This window comes from Macrotis lagotis, chromosome 5 (assembly GCF_037893015.1).
Source record: "Macrotis lagotis isolate mMagLag1 chromosome 5, bilby.v1.9.chrom.fasta, whole genome shotgun sequence".
In the NCBI taxonomy this organism is placed as follows: domain Eukaryota; kingdom Metazoa; phylum Chordata; class Mammalia; order Peramelemorphia; family Peramelidae; genus Macrotis; species Macrotis lagotis.
The window spans coordinates 266,082,867-266,109,006 of NC_133662.1; the positions used below are offsets into that span (position 1 = coordinate 266,082,867).

General features: G+C 35.6%; 2 protein-coding genes and 1 pseudogene across 2 annotated transcripts; all 3 read right to left on the minus strand.

The window, feature by feature from the left end:
* Nucleotides 1–885, minus strand: LOC141489566 (taste receptor type 2 member 7-like). The gene has a single exon (XM_074190126.1). It carries the CDS (start codon nt 883–885, stop codon nt 1–3), a length of 885 nt encoding a protein of 294 aa, XP_074046227.1.
* A 14,583-nt stretch (nt 886–15,468) lies between these two features.
* On the minus strand, nt 15,469–16,312 carry LOC141489567 (taste receptor type 2 member 7-like; annotated as a pseudogene).
* An 8,900-nt stretch (nt 16,313–25,212) lies between these two features.
* Nucleotides 25,213–26,140, minus strand: LOC141490212 (taste receptor type 2 member 7-like). Its single transcript, XM_074190445.1, is given in 2 exon segments — nt 25,213–25,959; nt 25,961–26,140. Coding segments are annotated over 2 exon segments (927 nt in total).

The window sequence follows — 26,140 nt, forward strand, 5'->3', positions numbered from 1 at the left end:
CTAAGGTTTTCCTCCTCGGAGGAAGAACAGGGCTTGATGCCACACCCAAAGAGATGCCTGCTTCAGCTTGCTGTTTCCCAGAATCAGGATGACAGAGTGGCCTGAGGGATAGGAACCTGCTATGGCAAATCCCAGCAACCCTGTCAGCCTTTGCTCTAGAATAGAGGAGGTCGACTCAGTTATGAAAATGCCCACATAGTAGAGAATGATGAGGAAAAGGCAGGAGACCAGCCATCCCATGACTCTTATATGGGCCTCCGTTCTAGGATCTCTGAAGCCCATGGCATTGAACTGCATCTGTCGGGCATGTTTCCATAGGAACAAGATCAAGAGGAAACAGGTGATTGGAGATATAACCAAGATGATGAGACGCCCAACAGAAAGGAGAATTTGTGCAACTATGACTTGAAGGCTCCCTGTTTGGAAAGATTTAGTGTGGTTTTGCTCTATCTTTCTTTCCATGCTCCCAATGTTGTCATCCATGAATTTCACCATCATAGGAGGAGTCAGGAACAGAAATATTATCAAGAATCCCAGCAAGATCATGAGGACCACCCTGTTAATTCTCCACTTAAACCAGAGAAAGAGAGGATGGGAGAAGTGGGCAATCTTCAGGAAGTAGAATACATTGAGGCAGGTGACAAGGGAGTCACTGGAATCATTGGCCATAATGTACAAGCACAAAAGAATCAGCGTGGTTTCTTTGTTAACAAGAGTGTCACTGTAAAAAGCCCTCATAACTCCAGTGATTAGCATGATCCAAAGTAGAAATATTCTGGAGAAGGCCAGACTCATGAGGATGGAATTCACCAAAGAGAATTTCCTGCTCTTCACCCAGTCTATGCAGTTCACCAGGAAAATGAATATATTGATCCAAATCCCCATTATGGTTTCCCCAACTCCTATGATCAGACATATATTCTCTGCTACACTAAGCATTCTTGCAGAGTCAGCTGGGCACAGTGTCCAAACAATGAACCCTAGAATTGGAGAACCTGTGTTCAAATTCCTCCGTTAAAAGTTAATAACTCTAGGGGTGGCTAGGTGGCGCAGTGGATAAAGCACTGGCCCTGGAGTTGGGAGTACCTGGGTTCAAATCCAGTCTCAGACACTTAATAATGACCTAGCTGTGTGGCCTTGGCCAAGCCACTTAACCCCGTTTGCCTTGCAAAAACCTAAAAAAAAAAGTTAATAACTCTGAGACTTTAAGCAAGTCATTTCTGTCTCTTAAGTTTTAGTTCTCATTTGTAAAATGGTACTCTGTATATATGGCTTTTGATGAATAGTTTCATTTTAGAAAGCCTAGGGGGTTAACTTTTCTAATTTAGGTTTGGTTCTAACTGGTCCACGAGTTCATTTTTTCTTGCCCCTGATGTGGACTGGGGCTTCTGCATGCTACTTACCCTAACTTCTTCCAAACTTTTTGGTTTCTAGTTTTCAGCTTAGGGACTCTCCACTTTAGTCTGAGATGATGGGCAAATGGTGTGATTTCCCTACTGTTAAGATGGCGAAGAGTCTGAGCTACTGTTTGCAGAGATGCAAATTGGGTAGATTGTCTTTCAGTGTTTGGCATTATTTTCTTCAGCCTAAGGATCCTATTCTAGTCTGTTGTGACATTTTGGGAATACACAAACAAACTTTCTAAGGGCCTTAGTTTCCTCACCTATAAAGTCCCTGATGTACCTACTTCATAGGATTTTAGGAAGGAGCCACACCTTCATTTAAGGACAATGATTTGAAAAATCAATAAATATCAATAGCTAATGTTGTTCCACCATATAGCATTTTGTCTTTCTTTTGTAGCTTTCTATCATTTGTAACAAGGCAAATCTTGGCCTCCATCTAAGTCACTGACAGAAATATAGACCAAAGCAGACCAGAGAGCAAATCTCATGCCAAAGTTTACTGACAATAATTTATTAATAAAATTCTTTGAGTTGAGTTGTTTCACTATGACTTCTCTCCCCACTTCACTCTATCCTCCACTTAGCTGCCAAAGTGATGATGTCACTTTTGTACTCAGTAAACCCTGATGACTCCCTTGATGGGGGGGGGGGGGCAATTAATGAACTACTTCCCAAATTTCAGATCTGCTCTGAGTGTCTTTTCTAGGTCCTTGCAAAATTAGGAATTCTAGCTATGACTTAATAATTGACTCTGAAGTCCCAACCTCTGCTTTTGCACAAGCCTTTTTTGTCTTCTGGCTGAGTGTTATAAGTGCGCAATGCATGAGGTCATCCCTGCCCTTTTACCTCACTTTTGGCATGCCATCACAATGCCCAATAAAATGACTACTTGCCTGGGAGAGAGCCCACATCTCGTGAATTCTTTCTCAGACATCCTCCACTGAACCCCAGTACTTTCAGGTGCAAACCCCAATATCCCTATTACCGCTAGGATTAAATCCGAAGTGCTAGGTTTGTCCTTTATGGCCCTTCATTCCTGGCTCCTTCCTACTTTTCACTCTTTTACTTCACTCCTTTCCACTTTTCTACAATCCAGCAACTTAGATCTCCTTGACGTTCTTTGCGCAGAGTCCTTGGTCTGGGCTACAAATATTGTACATTGACCTCTGCTCTGTTCCTGGAATTTTTTCTGGAGTTGTTGGATGTCAAACACTACATAGACTGCTCCTCTACCCTTTCTGAAATCACAATGGCTCTCAGGGAAGTGACCATCTTCTAAGGAAGATTACCCTATTGAGGACTCTGGCAAGAATCCTACCAGCAATGACTAAAAGAGAAATACATCTGTGATTGTTACAGGATAATCTATTCCCTTTACCTTAACCTTAACCTACAGTTAGTTTCCGACAATTTCTCATAAGGTTAAAAAGCACAATTATAAATCTTTCTCTTTATATAACAGATCTTTCTTTTTATATTTAGATGTTTGGAATATGCCATTTTTGGTAAGATTTCTGGATCAATAGAGTTAATTTAAGCATTTTCTCTCATATCAAATTGAATTCCAGAATTACTGGAGCATTCATATTTCTACCAACAATATGTTTTGCATCTTTTTTTCCTGTATATTCTTCCACACTGACTATTTCCAGTTTGTTATTTTAATCAGATTGCTGAGAATAAGGCAATATTTATTTAGAGAGGTTTAATTTGCATCCAACTTCCATAAAGACAGGTTAAGATATATTAGGTTGTCATATCCTGTCAGCAAATATCATTTCCTGGTGCTTGTCCAAGTTTGGTAGTGAATCATAGTGCCTTGCTGATATGGGCATATGGACGACTAGTTCAAAGATGGAAGGTCTGAGAGGAAAGACTGGACTAATGATTAGTCCTCAAAGACACAGGTTAGGACTATTGGGTGCCACATTCTGTCACCAGATAGCACATGCTGCTGTTTGCCTTGCCGGCCTCAGAAGCCAGATCACCTCGAATTTCTTATCAATTAGATCATAGGGTGGAATGATTGTAAAGGCATGTGAGAAGGATGCCTTGCACAGCATACCCCTCACTATAATAAAAATAATTGTGCAACGTACACCACCAGTCACTTGGTTTGCCGGTGTGATTCTCTTCAACACCAAACAACTAGTAACTGTAGTGGATTGAGTCAAATTTTCACAGGATTTTAATTTTATCATTGTTTTTGAGAACTTGCCTTCCCCTTTTGGACCTTCTTTTTCAGAGAATGACTCATAGACATATATTTATGATAATTCCCTCCATATTTAGGCTTTTTGCTTTTATTAGAGATGTCAGATGAAGAATTTTTCCCAAGCAATAATATCTTATGATTTTATCTAATCCATATTTGGGCACGAATTCTCTTGCTAGTCGTATTTAGGAAAGGTACTTCCCCTCACTTTATTTCATTTTGAAAGTGACCTTATCTATTTAAGTTGATGCTGCATTTGGAACATTTTTCAATGTGTGATATAAGATACTGATCTTTGGTTTTGCTAGTCATTGTTTTAATGAGATCTATTATTTTTTAATTTTGCTCATCTAGTCATTGCTGCTTCTCTGCCTCACTTTAGAGACAAGTGGATTAAGGCATAGAGAAGCAAAATGGCTTGTGGATTTTACTTCTCACTGATATTAATCAATGTCTATATTTTCTATCCAGAATTCACTTCTGTAATTTCTATCCAATACTAAGTAAAAAAGGGGCAGCTAGGTGGTCAGCTGGATATATTGATTCTAGAATCAATAAGATTCATCCTCATAAATTCAAATATAGCCTCAGATGGATGACCCTGGGCAAATTATTTCACCATGTTTTCCTCAGTTTTCCTCTTCTGTAAGATGAGCTGAAGAAAGAAATGGCAAACCACTCCAGTATTTTGTCAAAAAAACAAAAACAAAGCAGAAAAACAAAGCAAAGCCCAAATGGGGTCACAAAGAGTTGGATTAACTGAACAACCAAATGGACAGTAAAATGGAAAAGGAAGAAAACAAGTATCTATTTCCTTTGCTGATGGTCCTTTTACTGTTAGGAGAAAATGAGGAGGGTCTTCAGAACTTTGGACAGATCTCCTGAGGTGAACTAATGAAAAGACATACACAGGAATACTAGTACAAATAGCAATGGTTGGGTTAAGATCAATATTATGAGAGTTCTTATATCAGTATGATCATAGTTCCATTTTAGTTTTAATGTGAATATTATCTTTTGTCAAAAGCATTTTATTCATTTGATAACATAATTCTATGATTTGTTTTTTCACATGAAATCTCTAGCCTTTGTGCTTTGTCATTGAAAAGCAAATGAACCAGTTGATGAGTAAGCAGATCATTGGGCTCTTGAAGGGACTCCTGTTAATTCTCTACCTCAACCAGAAAGTTGGCAATATTCAGAAAAACAAAAGAAGATGTTGAGGCAAGCAGCAAACCAAGTGCTTGAAAGACTGGGCAGTGCCCAGTCTGCTTTGAGATACAGCAGTTAGCCATAAGTGCATAGACAATAAAAAAAATTGCTATCTATATAACAATCTATATATAATAATTGTTATCTATAAGAAACCAATTCTGAAGATGACCAATTAGGATGAAGTCCACTGAGGACTTTTTTCTGGTCTTGACCCTGTCCATGCAGCTTACCAGTCCAATGAAACTATTTACCTAGTCCACCACTTTTCCCAAGAAACTTTAATTTGTCAACAACCAAACAGATGTTCTACCATGTTCTTGGCATGTCTACTGGGAGAAAATTCACCATTCACATTGCTGTTAGTGAATGTCTCTACAACTAAAATCAGCAAAACTGCTTTTCTGCCGCTTGATTTCATTTTTGTGAGGCATTGGGGTTAAGTGACTTGCCCGAAGTCATACAAATGGTAAGTATAAACACTTGAGGCCAGATTTGAACTCAGGAACTCCTGACCCCAGGACCAGCACTGTATATACCACTTGGCTGTGCCCACCTTGATATAATCTCAATTGACATTATTGTTTTTTATCTTGATTCATACCTCAAGATCAAAGGCACCCTACTATGAGAAGGGACTGCCCAAGTTTTCTTAGAAATCCATTGTTTCTAGAGAAAAGCTCAGTCAGGGGTTTCATGTATATATTTTATGAATGTGTATATTTTGTGTTTATTATATTATTTATTATGTTATTGTGTTTATTTATATGTATGCCCCTATTATGCAAGAGCACATGCAATTTCTATTCATAATTGTCCATATGGATTCATGGCTGAGAGGTTGAGCTGCTGCTTTTAAAAATGCAAATGACAGATGGGATCTATTTCAGTTTTTGCCTTTTCTTCCTCCAGGATATTTGTATATTAATATAAGTAAGCAATGATGTACAGAATACAGAATGATAAAAGTGTTAAATCAGTGATAGAGGGCTATATGCTTTTGGACCATTGTCTTTACTGAGAAGTGACAGAACATGGCTAAAGTAGTGTTGGCTAGGGAGACATGAGACTTGGGTTTGAGTCCCATCTCTAAAAGATATAGTTCTGACAGATCTGTGACTATCCACAAACCATTTTGCTTCTCTATGCCTTAATCCCCTTGTCTCTAAAGTGAGGCAGAGAAACAGCAAGCCACAGTGAATAGAGAGTTGCCATAGGATCATAGGAATTTAACATCACAATTTGGTGTTAAGTTCCATCTCTGATATATAGATATATATTGAAGTTGGCACTGTCAGCAAATCATTTTACTTCTCACTGATCCAGGTGACCATCCAATAGTAAATCAAGAGAACATGCTAATTTTCACTTAAAAAGAAAAATTCTTTCCAAAATTCTTTCCATTCTTTCTTCCAATGAAATTCCAAGTACTATCCAAAACAATGGTAATCCAATCCCAAGGAAGGAGGGTGTATATGATGTAAAGCTTATTCAACTCTTGGGTGGTACTTCTGAACAATACATGCTTTTATTCAGTAATTAAGATCAAGGTCTTTCAGACAAGTGCTCAGCCCCAGCTGGTGTCAACTCTACTGGAGGAAAATGCCAGTTCTCCCTGGCTTTCAAAGAGTTGACTGACTCTCTTATCTTTACTCAAGTTTAGCACCATACTTAAATAGTTAGTGCAAGGATTTCCTCCAGATTTATATGATTTGGCTTTTGATTCGATTCCCCATTTAATAAAATTCCATTCCATATCTCATCTCTGCTGCTTTTCAATTAAGGTCATTCATGAAAGTAAGGCTTCACTTGATGAAGTTATTTGATCCTACTATTGGAAAAGAAGAAAATAAAGACCCTAGTCCATCCAAGGAAATCTAGAAAAGCCTATCAGAAGAAGGACCCACACGTTGTCTAAAGCTAACTAAACTCATGAGCACAGTATACCCATTTGTTCTCATGAGAAGTCATCAGGTATCTACTCAAAAGAACATGTTCTGAAAGATTTCTGTCTTAGGAGAGGAGGCGACTCAAGGACTAATGAACCCTAAAGTTAGTCTCTATTAAGGTGAGCCAGGATCTGATCTCCATCAAATATCCAGTCACACGTGGACTCTTCTTCAACTCTACTTAGCTTTGTCTTTATTTTGTATCTTTCAGCTTTCACCCTGGTGAATTTGAGTGAAGGAGAGTTTTTTTCCAATCCTATATAAACATATCCTACCTGTGAGTCATACCTAATTACCAGGCTGGGGACAAAACCCTCCCAGTCCCTTATCCAGGTTTTCTTCTTCATTTAAGTCCTCAGTCTTGTTTTAAAATATTTAGCTTTTGGTCCTAGCATTACCACATGTCAAGCTGTAGAAGAAAGCAAAGATCGTCAAATCAATTGGGTAATACTTACAAAACAGGGCAATCAGTAAGACAAATTAGGAATAGGAAATGCAGAAGCAAATGTGTTCACTCCATGGAATGATTCCAGCAGTTGGAAACTATGACCAAAACAATTCTGTACATCATACCCTTTGTCCTTTAATACTACTACTAGATCTGTCTTCCGATGAGAAAAAAGAAAGGGGAACCGAACACATATTTTGAAAAAATGCAGCTACGTTTTTGTGATGACAGAGGCCCAGAAACCCAGAGAGTGGCCAGAAATGGTGGCACGGCTGAAGAAATTATACATTCTATCCTAAAAGTCCTAATTCCTACAATTTGTCTTTCTGCTATCCTATTATTCACACTTCAAGCTCCATTTCAGCAAACGATGCTCAACACAATCTATTTTCTGGTTTTCATCAGTGTGATATTCTACACTGGTTTGATTGATTTGATTCTTCCAACAAATTGTAAGTATACCTCTTCCTTTCTAGAGGAATAGTTAGTCAAGAAATGCTTCTTAAATTCTTATCATATACTAGGCACAATGCTAAGTGTTGGGAATGCAAAGAAAGGTAAAAATATAAGTTACTGCTTTTATGAAATACTTCAAAGTCTATCTATGAACACACCCAGAGAAACTAAACAGACACAGTTACAAACTGTGTGTAATACAGTTAAAGACAGATTTAAATAATTAGAGAAACATTAATTGCTTGGGGGTAGAGCACACCAAAATAATAAAAATGACAATACTACCTGGATTAATGTACTTAGTGCTATACAAAACTACCAAAACTTCTTTATAGAGTTAGAAAATACAATAACAAATAAAATTTATCTGGAGAAATAAAAGATCAAATAATCAAGTGTATTAATGAGGGAGAAAAGGGAAAGGAAGGGATATGAGCATCTTGAACTATACTACAGTGTCATAATCATCACAACAATTTGATAATCAGGGACTTGTGGTGAGGGGGCAACAGATACAGCAAAAGTTGAGTCTCACCTCGGAATGGGAATAAATCCAGCACAGACTGTACTAGGTAAGAAAAAGAAAGTGTTATCAGTAGAACAGATAAGGGACAGAATATAAATTTCATATATAAATATGTATATATGCATAAATATTTATAAATATATATATATATATATATACATGCAAATAAACACAATACCATAGGTTTAACAAATCAAAGGTCCCAGGAATTGGGGAAAGGAGACATTGCTGATAAAAAAAAATAGAAAAAATTGTAAAGTAGTCCAACAGAAACTAGCCATAGATCAACATCTCACCCTGTAAACCAAGATAAAGACTGTGTATCAAGTCTTTTACTATATTTTTTTGCTAGGTTTTTGCAAAGCAAATGGGGTTAAGTGGTTTGCCCAAGGCCACACAGCTAGGTCATTATTAAGTGTCTGAGGTCAGATTTGAACCCAGGTCCTCCTGACTCCAGGGCCGGTGCTCTATCCACTGTGCCACCTAGCCGCCCCTACTGTGTGATCTTAATTGATCTTCACAACAGCTTGATAGATAGCTGTTGTTATCTCCATTTTATGGATAAAGAGACTGAAACAAGCAAAAGTTAAGTGACTTGCCCAAGGTCACGCAATTACTAAGTGTCTGAGACCACATTTTAATTTCCTGACTTGACTCTATACACACTGAATCTCCTAAATGCCTCTATATATCAACCATAATCATGTTAGAAAAGTGAAGGAGGACAGCTGGATGGCATAGTGGATAAAGCACCGGCCCTGGAGTCAGGAGGACCTGGGTTCAAATCTGACCTCAGACACTTAATAATGACCTAGCTGTGTGGCCTTGGGCAAGCCACTTAACACCATTTGCCTTGCAAAAACCTAGCAAAAAAAAAAGTGAATGAGAAGGAATGAAGAAAGAATTCATCTGGGGATTACAAGAGAGTCACTGAAGTAGGGTAGGACACTTTGTTAAATAATTTAAATGTCAATGGATAGATGTTTGTATTGATTCTCAATATGAAGCTTTGAACAAGGCATTTAAAATAACAGGCACACTGAGCCCTTGATTTTAGAACTGAAGACTTGTAATTTCCTTTTGAAGAACCATCTGACTGCTCAGCATAAACATAAAGAAACAAATCTTAATTCTGATTCCATAATTCCATTTTGGAGACCATACCCTGACAATACTCTCAGAAATAAAACAGAAAGGATGATGTGCTGAAAAAAAATTATTCCTAATTGTATTAGATTATTTAAAAAAAACCTGGAAGGAAATTAAATAATCAGAAAGTAATATTTAAATATGTTGTGTTTTTGTTAATATAATGCCAACCGTTATGCAATTAAAATGAATAAATATGAAGAATACAAAGAAATATGGGAGACTTTATGAAATGAGAAGGGAGGGAACCAAGACCTAAGGCATGAAAGCGCCAAAATGAATAATATCCATTTGATAAAAAAAAGTCTAATGAAGATTAAAGGGGTTTTATATATTATAATTAATTAGTTTAAATGTAAATTGCACCTTTTTAATCTTATCGTTTGAATTGATATTAAAGGTTAAACTTGTATTAAAACATGAAATTTACAAAATAAGAAAATAAATCAAATTGGGTGGCTCTCCAGAGAATTTTTGAGAGAGATGGCAGGCAAATTATGTCAGCCACTAATGTGCTGATTCCTACAAATGACTGGGTCATGTTTTATGTGTGAAGTCACTATTTCCCCCATTCAAGGAAATCAGTTTTACCAAGTGTCTGCTTTGGGCAAGGCCCTTCATTAACGATGTGAAGAAAAAGCTAAAAGTGTTAAAGGCCATTCCTAAGAAAATGCCATTGAATTTACCAGTTAAGAGGTTGATAAAATTTTGGAGGCTTGGACAGATAGAGCTGTGACTTCAGATGATGTTAGATTGCAAGAGAGTGACAAGGGAATAGGACTTTAGAAATTTGAATCAAGTTGTCTTTTCAAGAGACCAACTCTCAAAAGTAAATATACTTTCCTCAAGTCTAGAATTTGGCTTTTACTCAGACTGTGACTTTCATCTCTTTTGCACTTGCTCCCTGAATTAAACTCTTTGTATTTGAAAGTACTAGAATGACCATAAATTGTAAGATGTATGCTTTTCTCTTACACACACATACACATACACATACACACTCTAAATTGATATCTTTGTGAGATGAAAAATTATTTTAAAAAATTCCAAAGATTAAGCATTCTGAAAAAGACAGAAATATTAGTTTCCATCTTCCATGACTTACTCATTTAAGACTTCTATCTCTTTATCTGTCTCTGTTGCCATCTTGGCTTTTTTATTAGTGGCTTGTTGGTCTAAGGTAGAGGTGGGAAATGTCCATTCTGTGGGCTGTATTGGTCTGGCATTGCCAAGGCAACTTCAGGCAGGGATTCAAAATTTTAAAGGAGCTTTTTAGGGGTGATTAATTATTTGACCAAATAGAGTCCACAGATCATGTTATAAATATCCAAGTGGCCCTTGGAAAAAAAAAGTTTTCCTACCCTTGGTCTAGTGATTTAAGGGCCTAAGTAAATATTAGGGGAAGTAGAATAGGGGGGTCCGTGAATAATTTTCCCTCATCCCCATTTACAATTCTTTTCTTATCCAGTCTGAGGGTGAATATTTTTGGTGGAGAAAGACCTGAAATAATTCATGGACACATAGTACTCATGATTCTTACAGATATAGTCAGGAAAATGATTTTGGATTTCAGAGATAACCAGTGATCTGCCACAAAAAACAAAACAAAACGAAGAGAAGACTTGGAGAAATTATTCAAGGACTCCAGGATGACTATCTTCACCATAAAGGATATAAGGTTCTTTAGAGTGTCTCCAGTGTTCCATCTAGGCTGCCATGAGGGTACCGGAGTTTTAGAGGCAACCTTTAAACCACTTTCCCTCAAGACGGCCAATCTCAGCTTTCTGTTTCCCAAGAACAGGATGAAGGAATGGAACAAAGGGAATGTATCTGCCATGATGATGAATGCAAACATCATGGTAGGCTTCATTTTCACCATGATTGACTGGAAGATAGGACAGAATCCCTTCAACAACCCAAAGACTATCCAATCAATTCTCCACTTTAAGCAGAGGAAGACGAGGAGAGAGGCTGGCAATCTTCAAGAAGTAGAAAATGCTGAAGCAGGTGGAAAACCAGGCACCTGAATTGTGAGCAAATCCAACATAACTTTCAATATTTCCTGTTATCTGAGGCATATCTGTCTAGTTAAAATATAAGGACGATGTTAATCCATGGCATTGTTATTGTCCATAACAGACCAGTTCGAGTGGAAAACACATCATTGTAACATGAAGATGCCTAAACAATCCAAATAAGGAGCTGACCTTGGACTTAAGGTGCATGAAAAAAATCTAAAACTGTACATAACAGATCAGGAAATCATCAAAAGAACCTGATCTTAGAAAGAGAAATTAAACCAATCATAAAGAGAATCAAGAAGGTGGGTTCAGGTGAAAGTGGGAATGAATGAAGCTACAAACAATTCTACTTTAAGTAGAATTAGATTTATATTACACAAACTCTTAAAAAATTGGAGGTTCTGTATGAGACTACATCTATAGAATTCATATGTTGTCATATCAAAAAAAAAGCATCAATGCCAGAAAAAGCTATAATAATGTGCCTATAAATAAATATTAACAAAGAGGCTAAAAGAATATATTAAAAATATTTCCTGAAATTAGCATAACAAAGACCCAGAATTACATTTAAGATTTCTCATTATTAGAAAAATTTTAAATATAATCGATTATTTTCATAATCTTTCCCCTGAAGAAAATCTTTTGAAAAAAACCTAGATCTCATGTATGTCAAAAGCATAAAAGCAAATGAATAAAAGACCATGCCTTAGTATGATCAAAAGCAGGTTTATAAAACCAAGGGCAAGCATATTTTTAGGAAGAAACAGAGACTTTTCTAGTAAAATCAAAGATAAAACAAATGAAATGAACACAACAAAGAAAATATTGCATATGCAACAGTAATATTTTTAAAGAACAACAGCTAATTTTTTACAGCTAATCCATTCAACTATTTTAAATACCCAAATTAACCACAAAGGACTTGTGAAGGAAGACACTATCTGCATCCAGAAAAGGAAATGATAAATTGAAGTATATATAGGAGGGTTATACACACACAAACACACATGAGGTGGAGTTGGGGGAAGTATAAAAAGAAATGTTTGTGATAATTTTATTATATCTGTAAAAGGGATAGCAAGTTCTATATAATAGATTTGTAGTTTCATGTGCAAACTTTTTTAATTCTTATTCCATAAATGAAAAATAAAATGAGTAAAAATTTAAAATAGCATTTGAAAGGATGTTATAGCAATATGAAAAAGAAAAAAGGAATTGAGAGAATATCTTCAAAAAAAAATAAAAAAGTCTATGTAGTCCCAGAGATTTGGGGGAAAAAACTTCATTATATTGACAAGATACAAGATAAATCAACATTTTTTTCTATATTTTATTGAGATGAAAACTAATCAAAAGGGGCAAAAGACCACCTCCCAAAAAAACCCCACAAAAATCAAGACTTTATCAGAGAAAGACAAATAAAATTCACTATAAACAATATTCACTAAATTACACATTTGAATTATTAGAAAATATGCATCATTTATTGCTGTAAATTTCACATTTTGACAAAAAATTATGTTATCTAAATTAATTTACAAATTTATCACTATTCCTATTAAACTACCATGATTACTTTATGGAACTATTAAAGATAAAGTTATTTTCAGGAATAACTTTGAGCGATTATAACAAACTTTCAAAAGAAATAAAGAAAAAAGGAATGAAAGAAACTTGAGTACCAGATCTCACTGCATTATAAAGTAATAGTCATTGAAAATATTTGATAGTGGTTAAAAAATATAGAAAAACAGACTACGTAAGATAGAATCAAAAATTCTCAAACCCAATAATGCCTTATGAACTCAAGGACACAAAAAAAATTAGGACTTTTAAAGGTTCTAAGAGAATAGGAAGACATTTATCAGAAATTAGATTTGACTTTCCTCTTCTTCCATTTACAAAATCTTGTCCATATAAATATATGACCTAATATTTTAATTAATCCTATTTCTTTAATATAAAGAGGACAATAAAAGAAAGATCCTCTCAAATCTATAATTGGAGAAACATTTGTAATTGAATACAAGTTAGAAATAATAATGAACAATTTTGACAAAATCATGATTCAACATTTTCCCATAAAATTCAATACAAAACGGGGGTGGCTAGGTGGCACAGTGGATAAAGCACCAGCCCTGGAGTCAGGAGTACCTGGGTTCAAATCTGGTCTCAGACACTTGATAATTACCTAGCTGTGTGGCCTTTGGCAAGCCACTTAACCCCACTTGCCTTGAAAAAAAAACCCTAAAAAAAATTCAATACAAAAAAGATAAGGAGGAAATTTCTCTATTGGGGAAGAATCTTTGTATCTAATGTCTCATAAAAATCTAATATCAAAGATACATAGCAAATTGAAATAAAAATATGTGGTCAAAGAAATTAACAATTTTTAGAAAATATTCAAGTACATGAATCTTTAAAATCACTGTAATAACAAAAATACCAAATTATAACATTTCTGCACTTTACCTTAATACATAGCAAATCAACAAAGCTGATAAAAATTGGAAGCAGTTCATGTGCTAGTGTATTAATAATGAATTTCTGAAACCATTCTGGAAATCAATCTGGAACTATAGGGGAAAAAAATCACTAAATTATTTATACCCTTTGACTCCCATGATCCCATTTTTGGAACTATGAGCCCAAGAAGGTAATGACTAAAAGAAAATTCTCTTATATACTAAGCTATTCCTAGTAGTGAGTTTTGTGGGAGGAACAACAACAAAAAAGAATAAACAGAAAAATGTCTTCAATTAGGAAAGGCTAGGCAAACTGTGAAAGAATGTATATAAACATTATATAAAGTAAAATTCTACTGTATATAAGAAATGACAAATATAAGGGAATTAATGAATACATGGAAGATTTGTATGCATTGATGTGGAATATAAAGATAACTAAAAATGATAGAACTCAGATCTCAGGGAAAAATCTTGACTTCAAAGGTATGATGGACAACAATACTTCTTACCCCCCAGTAGAGATATGATAAACAGAATGAAGCACAAGCTGCCAATGCATCAATTTGTTTTGATTAACTTTTTTTTTAACAGGACAGATTCAATTTTGAAGGGTACAAATGGAAAATGAGAGAATAAAAAAAGCATCAAGTTCTTAAGAGATTATATTTTATCATCTTTAGATATTATTTAATAAAGTATAATCTTGAAAATAGCATTGAGTTTCCATGATCCATATTCATCTGCAATGATGAAGAAAATAAACTTATAAAAGTTGTTTAAACTGTGTTAGTTTCCTATTACCCTTACAAATGTAACATTTTTTTAAAAATTTGTTTATTTATTTTGAATTTTGCAATTTTCCCCCAATCATATCCTTAAGAAAAAAATAAAAAATAAGCGATAGCAAGATTACTTAATAAGATGTGTTTTTTTTTTAAATTAAAGGTAAAAGTCTTTGGTCTTTGTTCAAACTTCACAGTTCTTTCTCTGAATACAGATGGCATTCTCCATCAAATATAGCCCCAAATTGTCCCTGATTGTTGCACTAATGGAATGAGCAAATCCATTAAGATTAATCATCAAACCCAGGTTGCTGTTAGGGTGTACAATGTTCTTCTGGTTCTGCTCATCTCGCTCAGCATCAGATCTTGCAGATCCTTCCAGGCTTTTCTAAATTCCCATCCCTCTTGGTTTCTAATAGAACAATAGTGTTCCATAATGTATATCTACCACAATTTGTTCAGCCATTCCCCAGTTGATGGACATTCACTCAGTTTCTAAATCCTTATAACCACAAACAGGGCTTGTATGAATATTTTTGTACAAGTTTTTATCCTTTTGCATGATCTCTTCAGGGTATAGACCTGAAGTTTCATTGCCGGATCAAAGGGGATGCATTTTTATTGCCCTTTGGGCATAATTCCAAATTGCCCTCCAGGAAGGTTGGCTGAATTCATAGGTCCACCAGCAATTAGTTTCCCAAATTTCCCACATCCCTTCTAACTTTGATTATTGTCCTTTCTGATCATATTGGCCAGTCTGAGAGCTATGAAGTGGTACCTCAGAGATGCTTAAATTTGGAAAATGCAACATTTTATGTAAATCAGCATTTCTCTTAGCCCTTGAAACAGACCCTGAGCTTCCATAATACACTTATGGCAGCCAATCTTAGTTTGTTGTGTCCCACAATGAGGATAATGGAGTTGGTGAAGGGGTAGATAGTTATAACTATTGAAGTAAATAGTACAGCCAGTGTTCTTTTTATCACTGGCTCTTTGGAAAATATTGAGAATGTTCCTGAATTATACAAAAGAAAAACGAAGCAGAAAAAGACCATGTTTTTATGATCCCCACATGAGCTTCCATGTTGGGATCCCTGAAACTCATGGCATTGAACTGCATCTGCCAATTGCACCTCCATAGTGACAAGACTATCAAGAAATCATGGACAGAACAAAGGGGATATCATCTCCCCTCCCCCCCCATATTGAAGAATATCAGGATGGGAAAGACATGGGCTTTATATTCTAGGATCTTCTAAGTAAAGGGTTTTTTTTTGTTTTCTAGATCACAAGAAGTTTGGAAGGTATCAACACCAATGTTACTGTAAGGGAAATGAGAAAGGAGGAAAAACGAGCACCCTGGGAGTACCAAGAGGACTCCCTTGTCAATTCTACACTTCAGCCAGAGGAAGATGGGATGGGATGGGAGAAACTGGTAATTTTCAGGAAATAGAAGTCACAGAGGCAGGCAGAGAACCAGGGACCAGAACTGTTGGCCAAAATCCATATGACAATAAAGTCTCTCAATTTGCTCAAAATATACAAAGAAGGATGCAATGAGAGGAAAAAGACATGAGTTGTTATGATACCTAACAGACTCATTCTGAAGATGACTAAGTCAATGAGGAAAAAATTCAAGTAGGAAAGTTTTCTGGTCTTAACCCAGGTCAAAGCCATTGGTCAAAACACCAACTAGAAACTCACTCTCCAAATGCAAGTCGCACAGATTTTCTCCACTTTTTGAAAACTCTTAAGAGAGAAAACCTACCTTTATTAGTCTTGTTCTTGAATGAATTACCATCAAAGTTAGCAGGATGATTTTTTCTTCCTCATATTATAGCAACAATTTATCCCTCTGTCTTGATCCCAATCTTAGGTCTGACTATAAAGTGTTTAAGCCTGTTATGGCCTAAGGTTGTAACAACTACTGCTCTCTCTTATAAACCTCTCTTCTAGGAAATTTGTGCCCAGATTCTGCTTGAACCCCTTCAGCACTGTAAGACGATAATTTTCCATGTGTCCAGCTGACTGAGCAGCAAAGCTATTGTTTTCTTTCCAAGATGTAAATGTAGAACAGATTCTGTTTCACTGTTTTGCACTTTCTTGTACTAACTTGTCTTCAACATACACACATAAGGGAAGGTGTACAGACTCAGGAGTCAGAGGGCTGTGTCTTAGAGTAACTAAAATCTTTTGACCGCTACTGTGCTAGAAAGGCAATACCCATAAAAAAAGATGAATCGATTAGAGCAGAAACGCCTCAAATTTGCTAATGGCCAGAAATACCCTTAAAACATAGAGATTAATAATAGTCAAATGATGGATGGAGTAGATCTAATAACTCCTCATCAGAATATTTAAAAAGTAGTAATAAATTTTAGATTAGCCAGAATATAAGGAAAATAGAAAGGAAATCTCGGGTCCTGCTTGTTTTATTTTCTCTTTCCTTGTCAATTCTCTGTATTTAATTGTTTTTTTCTATCATTGAATCAAACAAACAAGGAGATAAGCAAGCAGTATAATAGCGTCCAGAGAGTCTCCATTTCAACCAGAGGAAAAGGGGATAGGAGAAACTGGCAATCTTCAACAAGTAAATGTCACAGGTGGCAAACCAGGCACAAAAATGATTATTTGAGGTCCACATTCTTCTCTCCTTCTCTCTCTCTCTCTCTCTCTCTCTCTCTCTCTCTCTCTCTCTCTCTGTCTCTCTGTCTCTGTCATCTGTCTCTGTGTCTCATATCTCTGTCTCTGTCTGCCTATCTCTATACCTTTCTGTCTCTATTCTTGCAGAATCTATCTCTGACTCTACCTCTCTATATATGGTTGCATACACACACACACACACACACACACACACACACACACACACACACACATATACACACTACATGAAATCAGTTTGCCAGTGGTATATAACCTAGAAAGGAATACCAAGGAAAAGACCAGTGTTGTTACTAACCATTGATAGTAATGACAGTTTCTATGTCATGATTTTGAACTTTCTTCCTCAGGTTAATTTGCCTACAGTATAATGTAGAGACAATGTAAGAGAAAGGGATTTTTACAAGGAATGAATATGGATTTGCAGTCTTATCACATTCTTGATTAGCAAATTCATTAAGATATATTTTAGTTAGTTGAACAAATTGGATCCATGGCAAACTTGTAGAAGCCTGACTTAAATGCTACGCAATCCTCTTGGGTTTGATTGTAGTTCTGACATATACTACCTGAATTATCATAAATGGTCTTTCAAGCTCTCTAAACCTTACTATTCTTTTTTTAAGTTTTTGCAAGGCAATAGGGTTAAGTGGCTTGCCCAAGGTCACACAGCTAGGGAATTAATAAGTGTCTAAGGTCAGATTTGAACTCAGGACCTCCTGACTTCAGAGCCACTGCTCTATTTACTGTGCCACTGAGCTGCCCCAAACTTTTCCATTCCTAAGTGAAATGGAGAAGTATAGTTCTCTCTGCTATTAAAACTTGTGAAGAATCTTTGTTCAATTTTGACTTCATACCTTGTTTGGAGAGCTTTTTAAGACATTTTTCCAATTTCATATAAAACTGACTTTAACATTCATTTTTAAGATTTAATTTCCAAATTCTATTATGATATCCTAGAACCAGAGGGAAAAATAGAATTTGAAAACACTGACCATGATGAAAGAGATCCCAAAATGAAAACTTCCAAGAATATTGTATTCAAATCCCAGAATTCCCAGGTCAAGGAGCAAATATTATTAATATCCATAAAGAAATAATTCAAATATCATGAATCTTCAGTTAGGATAACAAGACATTTGGTAGCATCCACATTAAAGGATTGAAGGACTTGGAATATTATATTCCAAAAGACAAAAGAGCCAGCATTATCTACCCAGAAAAGCTGAGTATAATCTTTGAGAAGGGAAAAAAGGCACAATAAAACTGAAGACTTTAGGGATTTCCTAATGAAAAGGCCAGAGCTGAACAATATGTGTGTGTGTGTATACATATATATATATATATATATATATGTATGTATATGTATATGTATATATAAAACAAAGCATAAAAAGGAAAGCAAAATCTAAAGAGATCCAATAAATTTAAATAATTCACATTCCGACATGAAAAAGCTATGTGTAACTGCTAAGAATTTTATCATTTTTAGAGAAATTAGAAGATATTTATTTTACACACATAGAGATGCTAAGAGTGAAATTGACTATGATAGGATGATAAAAAAATTAAGGAGTGAGGAAAAGGGATTCACTGGGAGAAGGGAAATGGTAGACATAGAATAGGACAAATTAGCCCACATAAAAGAGTTAGGAAAATACTTTTCAGGAGAGGGGAATTTGGGGAGTGGACAATATTTGAACAAAATCAGAATTGTCTGAAGAAGGGAATAACACATACCCTCAGTTGGGTATAGAAATCAATCTTAACCTATAAGGAAAAGGAGGGAATGGGGATAAAAGAAGGAGGAAAGATGCAGGGAAAGTTATTTGGGGGGGGAGACAGTGGTCAAAAACAAAACACTTGAGGAGAGACAGAATGAAAGGATAGACAGAAAGAAAAAGGGAAAAGATTGAAGGCAGAATAAACAGTAATCATAACTGTGAGTGTAAAAGGGATGAACTCAATAATAAAATAAAAGTGGAATTTCATTTAAAACTAGAAAGTAGAAAAACAAATTACCAATATCATAAATGGGAAAATGTGATTAAAAATTAAAATGAAAAAAAGGTTAGAATGAAAACAAATCTAGGAGAGAAATTTTTCAGCAACTTTCTCTGATAGGCTTCATTTCTCAAATATATTGGAAGCAGAGTCAAGTGAATGAGAATATATTTCATTTCCCAAATATTTTATGGTCAAAAATATGAACAAGCAGTTTTCAAATGAAGAAATCAAAGGTCTCTATACTCATGTTAAAAAAAATTCTAAATCTTTATTGATTAGACAATTACAAATTAAAACAACTCTAAGGTACTACTTCACATCTACCGAGTTGGTTAATATGATAGAAAAGGAAAATAGCAGATGTTGGAAGGGATGTGGGAAAATTGGGACACTATCTCTTGTTACTGAAATTTGGTGGTAATATATAGAACTACTGATGTCTCATGAAGGTTTCTTTTCTATTTGGCAGCATTGCTAAAGTTGGTAACTATTTCAAGCAATTTTTCAATTGATTCTTTAGGATTCTCCAAGCATACCATCAGATTATCTGTAAAGAGCGATATCTTTGTATAAGAGTGATATTTTTGTTTATCTTGCCTATCTATTCTTTCAGATTCTTTTTCTTCTCTTATTTGTATAGCAAGCATTCCTAGCATGATTATAAAGTGATAGTTTTGATAACAGGCGTTCTTCCTTCAACCTCCATCAGACTGGAAAGGTTTCTACCTCATCCCTATTACACATAGTGCTTGCTGATGGGTTTAGATATCCTGCTTATCATTTTAAAGAAAACGCCATTTATACCTAGGCACTATGGAGTTTTTAATAGGAAAGATGTTGAATTTTGTCAAAAGTTTTTTCCTACATCATTTTAGGTAATCACATAATTTCTATCAATTTTATTACTGATATGGTCAATTATGCTAATATTTCTCCTAATCTTGAGTCAGCTTAATTCCAGATATAAATCCCATGAAGTCATAGTGCATTCTATTTATGATATATTACTGTAATCACCTTGATAGAGTTTTAATTTTAAAATTTTCAGCCAATTTTCATTAGGGAAATTAATCTGTAGTTTTCCTTGTTTCAGCTCTTTTGGTTTACATATCAGCACCATATTTGTGTCATAAAAGAAATTTGGAAGGACTCTTTTATTTATTTCCCCAAATAGTTTATATAGTGTTGGAATGAATTGTCCCTTAAATGTTTTCTAGAATTCACTTGTGAATCATCTGGTCCTGGGGATGTTAAAGATCCCTTTCAAATAGGAAATCCTGAAAATCAAGGGAGAAATAACTGAAATTGAAAATAAGAAAATTATTTAGACTATTTAAAACTAAATGAATGTTTCATGAAAAAAACAATAAAATAGATAATTTATTCATTTTAATTAAAAAGAGATAAACCAGATTGTCATATCAAAAATTATGTGAGATAGATAATTTAGTACATTTTACCTTTTTCCTCTTCTCTGAATGCATTTATATTTCTCATACCTTTTTTATTATTATTTTTTAGAACTCCTCCCATCTTAGTCAACTCACATCCATGTGATCTATCATTTTAATTACCCTAATAATGAAGAATTTCTTAAGAGTCATAAGTATCATTATCCTATGCTTCCCTTGAGTTTTGCATTTGAATATCAAGTTTTCTATTCAACTCTGATTTTTTATCAAGAATGCTTGAAAGTCATCAATTTCATTAAATATTCATTTTTCCCTAAAAAGATTATACTCAGTTTTGCTGAGTGAGTAATTCTTGGTTATAATTCTAGCTCCTTTACCCTCTGGAATATCATATTTCAAACTCTTCTATTCCTTAATGTGAAAGCTACCAAATTACTGTGACCCAACAATATTTGAATTATTTCTTTCTTGATGCCTGCAATGTTTTCTCCTTGACCTGGAAGCTCTGGATTTTGGCTATAACATCCTTGGGAGTTTTCATTTTGAAATTTCTTTCAGGAGGTGATCAATGGAGTCTTTCAATTTCTATTTACCCACTGGTTCTAGAATATCAGGGAAATTTTCCTTGATAATTTCTTGAAAAATGATGACTGTACTCTTTTTTATTATGACTTTCAGGAAGTCCAATAATTCCTAAATTATCTCTTTTCCATCTTTTTTCCAGATCATTTGTGTTACCTATGAATGAAACAGTTCACATTTTCGTTTTTTTCATTTTTTTGATTCTGTCTGATTACTTTTTAATGCCTTATGAAGTCATTAGTTTGTATTTGGTCAATTTTAACTTTTAAGCAATTTTCTTCAGTGATTTTTTTCCTTTCTATTTGGCCAATTTTACTTTTCTTCTTTTTAGATTTTTCAAGGCAATAGGGTTAAGTGGCTTGCCCAAGGCCACATGGTTAGGTCCCATTTGAACTCAGGTACTCCTGACTCCAAGGCTGGTGCTCTACCCACTGCGCCACCTAGCTGCCCCCGAATTTTACCTTTTAAAGAGTTCTTTTCAGTGAATTTTTGCATATCCTTTTGTATTTGATCAATTCTGTTTTCTAAGGCACTTTTCTCTTCATTGTATTTTTGTACCTCTTTTATTATTTGGCATATTCCGTTTTAAAGCATGTTATTTTTTTCACCTTTTTTGGTTCTTTCTTTACCAAACTATTCATTCTTTTTTCATTATTTTATTGTGTCACTCTTCACAATTTTTCCTTCACTCCTCTAACTTGACTTTGAAAATTCTTTTTGAGCTCTTTTTTTTTTGAGCTTTTTGAGCTCTTTGAGCTCTTCTGTGGCCCAATATCATTTTATATTTTTCTTTAAGACTTTGGATATAGGAATTTTGACTTTGTTGTCTTCTGAGTAAGTGTTTTGATCTTCCTTATCATTATAGTAACTGTCTATAGTCAGAATTATTTTTTCTGTGTTTTACTCATTCTTCAATCCATTTTTTGACTTTTAGCTCTATACTTGAGGGACTGTTTCCCAAGTGGAGAGGTGCTATCCTAAGTTTCAGAGGTAGTTCTCTAAGTTTTGTTTTTGTTCTTCCAGAGTAGTATGATTTGGGGAGAGGTGTGTTTACTATTCTTACTATAAATTGGTTTGTGAGTGAATAGGGACACTTTTCAACCCTGAAATTGTGATCGAGGATCCTTGCTCCCCTGCAACTGCAAGTTCTGTTGGGCTAGTGCTCCTCCTCACTCTGGTACTAAGAACTAGGACTGTGATTTAGATCCAAGTATAGGCAATGCACCAGAGTCCTGCTCCTGGTGCCCACGATGGGATCCCTGCAAATCTCCTTGAGTCATCATCCAATCTCCTTACCATCTATGGGCTGAGTTGTCTGGAGACCACCCAGTGCCACTAATTCAGTTATCCCAAGGTCTGTTTCTGGTTTTCTGGAACCCAGTCTGTGCTGATACATCCATTAATCTGACAAGATGGGCAATAACTTAAACACTAGGGCAATGTCTTCTTGATTCTTATAAGTCTGTGCTTCTCTGCTCAGTGAACTCCCCAAAGCTCAAGTTCACTGAACTCCACTGGAACCATCATACTTTCCAAGAATCAGGTCTCTTCTTTGGGACAAATCCATTCCAGAGTGGCCCAAAAGGTAACTCTCCCTGGGACTTCCACCAGTTTTTCTGGGATCAGCCATATTACCATACTAAACACCTCAAGGTGCCCATCTCTGCCACTCCAGATATGGGGACCTTAATCCAACTTCCAGTTGATTGAGGAAGGGCACTGGAAGTCATCTCCTAACCCTTTGGAATGGCATTTTCCTATCTCTCAGAACCAATGGACCCATTCTCAACTTGTGGAATCCTTCCTTTAGGCCTTTGAAATTCTCAGGTTGTTTCAGATTGTTGCATTCTGTTGTGTCATACTGATGAGAAGCTCTAAGGGGGAAGATCTGAGAGGAAAGGACATGCTGATGATTACTCCATCAAGAGATGAGTTAAGATATAGCAGTTGAATTCTGTTGCCAGATATCACAAGTTGGTGCTGTCTTGCATCAATGCTGCACCATGGAGGAAACAAAACCAATTTAAGGCCAAGACACTCCTGCAACAATCAGACCAAGTCCCTTAGTCCTGTTTCCTATGAATCAAACCACAGGGTGGAATGATTCTGGTAAAGGCAAATGAGAAGGATGGCCTTACACAGCATGCCTTTAATTATAATAATAAATATAATTGTGAAACTCATGCCACCAATCACTTGGTTTATCGGTGTGGACAAGAGTAGTAGTAGCAGCAGTACAGCCAAAATTGAACTGCTGCACCCTGGTGTAACAAAACTTTTCTGTTGACCTTAGATGTCTTGATCTAGGAAATTATTTCATTCCATCTTTTGGGGGGGAGTACTACCCTTCTAGAATATAGAGTCTTTAAAAGTATTTAGGAGGGTTTTGGGGGGAGAGCTCAGGTGAGTTCCTATTTTTACTCTGCCATCTTGGCTTTGCCCCACTGGGCTCCCCACTATTAAGTCTTATACATGAAACATTTACTATACAATAAAGAAGCAAGAATAAACATAATATTTTCCTACTAGAATGCAAGTATAGAAATAATTACAGCTTATGTTCAATAGAAATTAAAAGAAGAAATAATCAAAAGATCACAGTTATCCAGTTATCCATAGCCTGGGTCACCCTTACCCATACATTCATAATAGTGTGGGTAGACACTTAGACATATCTAGAATAAAGTCCAAGAAAGGGGAAACTTATGTTCCCACAATAACTCATAATTCTGGCCTTGATGCCTTGGTTCCCTTTTGGAACAATGTACACTTCATAAATCCACTCTTCTTCTACTTTCCCCCCCTTCTCTTTCATATTGTGGTTTAATTCTTTCCTGATTTTAAATGGATAAAGTAGTGGTGAGTCCATTTCATTCACTGAGAAGGGATTTAACTATTGCAATTAGTGACAAGCAATTTCCTTAGGCCAGAGATCTGTCAAGTACTGCAGATCAGTGAATTCTACTTTGTATAATCACTTCTAAGCTGCTTCTCACAGAAAAGTGAAGCTCATAGCTGAAATTTCATCTTTCCCATGTTTTCCCCTTTCAAACCAGAAAGGTCCAAAGAGAAAAATACTGGCCCTTCCAGGTTTCCCCCTCTCTCAAACTGTTAAGAATACAATAAACCCAACAAACAGCAGCATTCAGTTCCCAGTGAAGTGGCTGATAGCAACTGCTCCAACCTTTCAGCAATCACCAAACCAAGGCTCCTCTTTCAATCAACAATGTCTTAGCAGAAGGTGGAGAGTCAGCTGGGTCAGATGCACCTCATCTATGTCTTCGAACCTGGTTCCTTGTCATCCTCGTTAAGATCAATTCACCCTCTTCGTTCTTCTTCCATCTTCAGTAACTTCTTTTCATAAATTCTCTGGCTTTTTTACATTTTCCAGATCCCTGATTCAGGGTCTCTTTATTTTATATCATAAAATTCAAGAAATCTCTGTCAATTATGAATCCTGTTTTTTACATAATCTTTCTATAGTCTCCAAACAGCTATAATTTTGTCAGTTATAATCTTCTCTACCTCCAAAGAAAATCACAAAACAAATAAAGTGATGGACCACACAGCCAAGAAACCATAATTATTTTAGTCATTCTCCTTCCTACACTTTTCTGCAGAGCAGTTCTCTCTGTTTCTCAGAACACTATGTTTCTCCTCAATATTTTCTCTGAAAGTCTTTGGGTTTTTTCACAAATTTATTGTTTCAGTTTTTCTTCCATATTTTTTCTGCTGCTTTATAACAATGAAATTGTTTGCATATGAAGGGTGAAGTATTTTAGATGTGAGTAGCCCAAATTTTGGAATCCACAATAATGATCAAAAAGAAAAAAACTAGATAAATTTCTTAAATTTTCAAATATTCCATGATGGTTTTCTCTGCCCTCAAAAAGCCACTTTTATTTAGCATTCAGTTTATGTTCCGAAGAGTTTTCCAGGATTTCTGAGGTAGAGTTTGAGTTTCTGCAGTAACCTCAGTGAGGCCTGCCTCAGTTTGTTGTTTCCCAGAATCAGAATGATGGAGTGAGCCAAAGGGTATATGGCTATGATTATCATCACAAACATTGTACCCAGCTTGTTGCTAAATACAGAAAAGCTTAAAATTGCTATGAAGATAGACACATGATATAACACAAAGAGGAACAGGAAGACAACCATAAATTTCATGGCCTTCACATAGGCCTCTGTTCTGGGGTCTTTGGAGCTTGTAACACGGAATTGTAGATTCTGGGTGTGCCTCCATAATGATAGGACTAACAGGAAACAAACGATCAGACATAGAGTGAAAGGAGGAAAACACCCTAGACAGAAGTATATTAGAGGGAAAATGTAGCTGATACTACTTAATTGAATTTTTCCAGTCATATTCACTTTATTTCTTTGATCAAAATAAATTGAAGTCATTACCTCTGTCATTGGAAGGCAAATAAGCAAAGAAATGATCAAGCATCCCATCAATACCTTGAGGACCACTTTGTCAACCCTCCACTTCAGCCAGAGGAACACAGGATGGGAGAAATTGGCGATCTTCAGGAATAAGAAGACATTGAAACAGGTATCAAACCAAACATTTGACAGGCTACATACATACCAAAAGGTATTAGTAAATCTTAACTTATTATCAATGTTTTTATGGAAATAGAAACCTATTAAAAAAAGTTGTAGGTATTAATGTCCAAAGAAGAATGATCCTGGATATGGCCAAACCTGTGATGATGAAATCCAATGTGGACAGTCTCCTAGTCTTGACCCAATCAATGGAATTCACTAGTCCAATGAAGACATTGACCAAGACCCCAGTGAATAATTCTGCAGATGATATAATGGCACAGATGCTTTCCAT

Bases quoted from the DNA above. Each gene is read 5' to 3' on its own strand.
- LOC141489566 (XM_074190126.1), bottom strand. From the start codon at position 885: ATGGGGATTTGGATCAATATATTCATTTTCCTGGTGAACTGCATAGAC.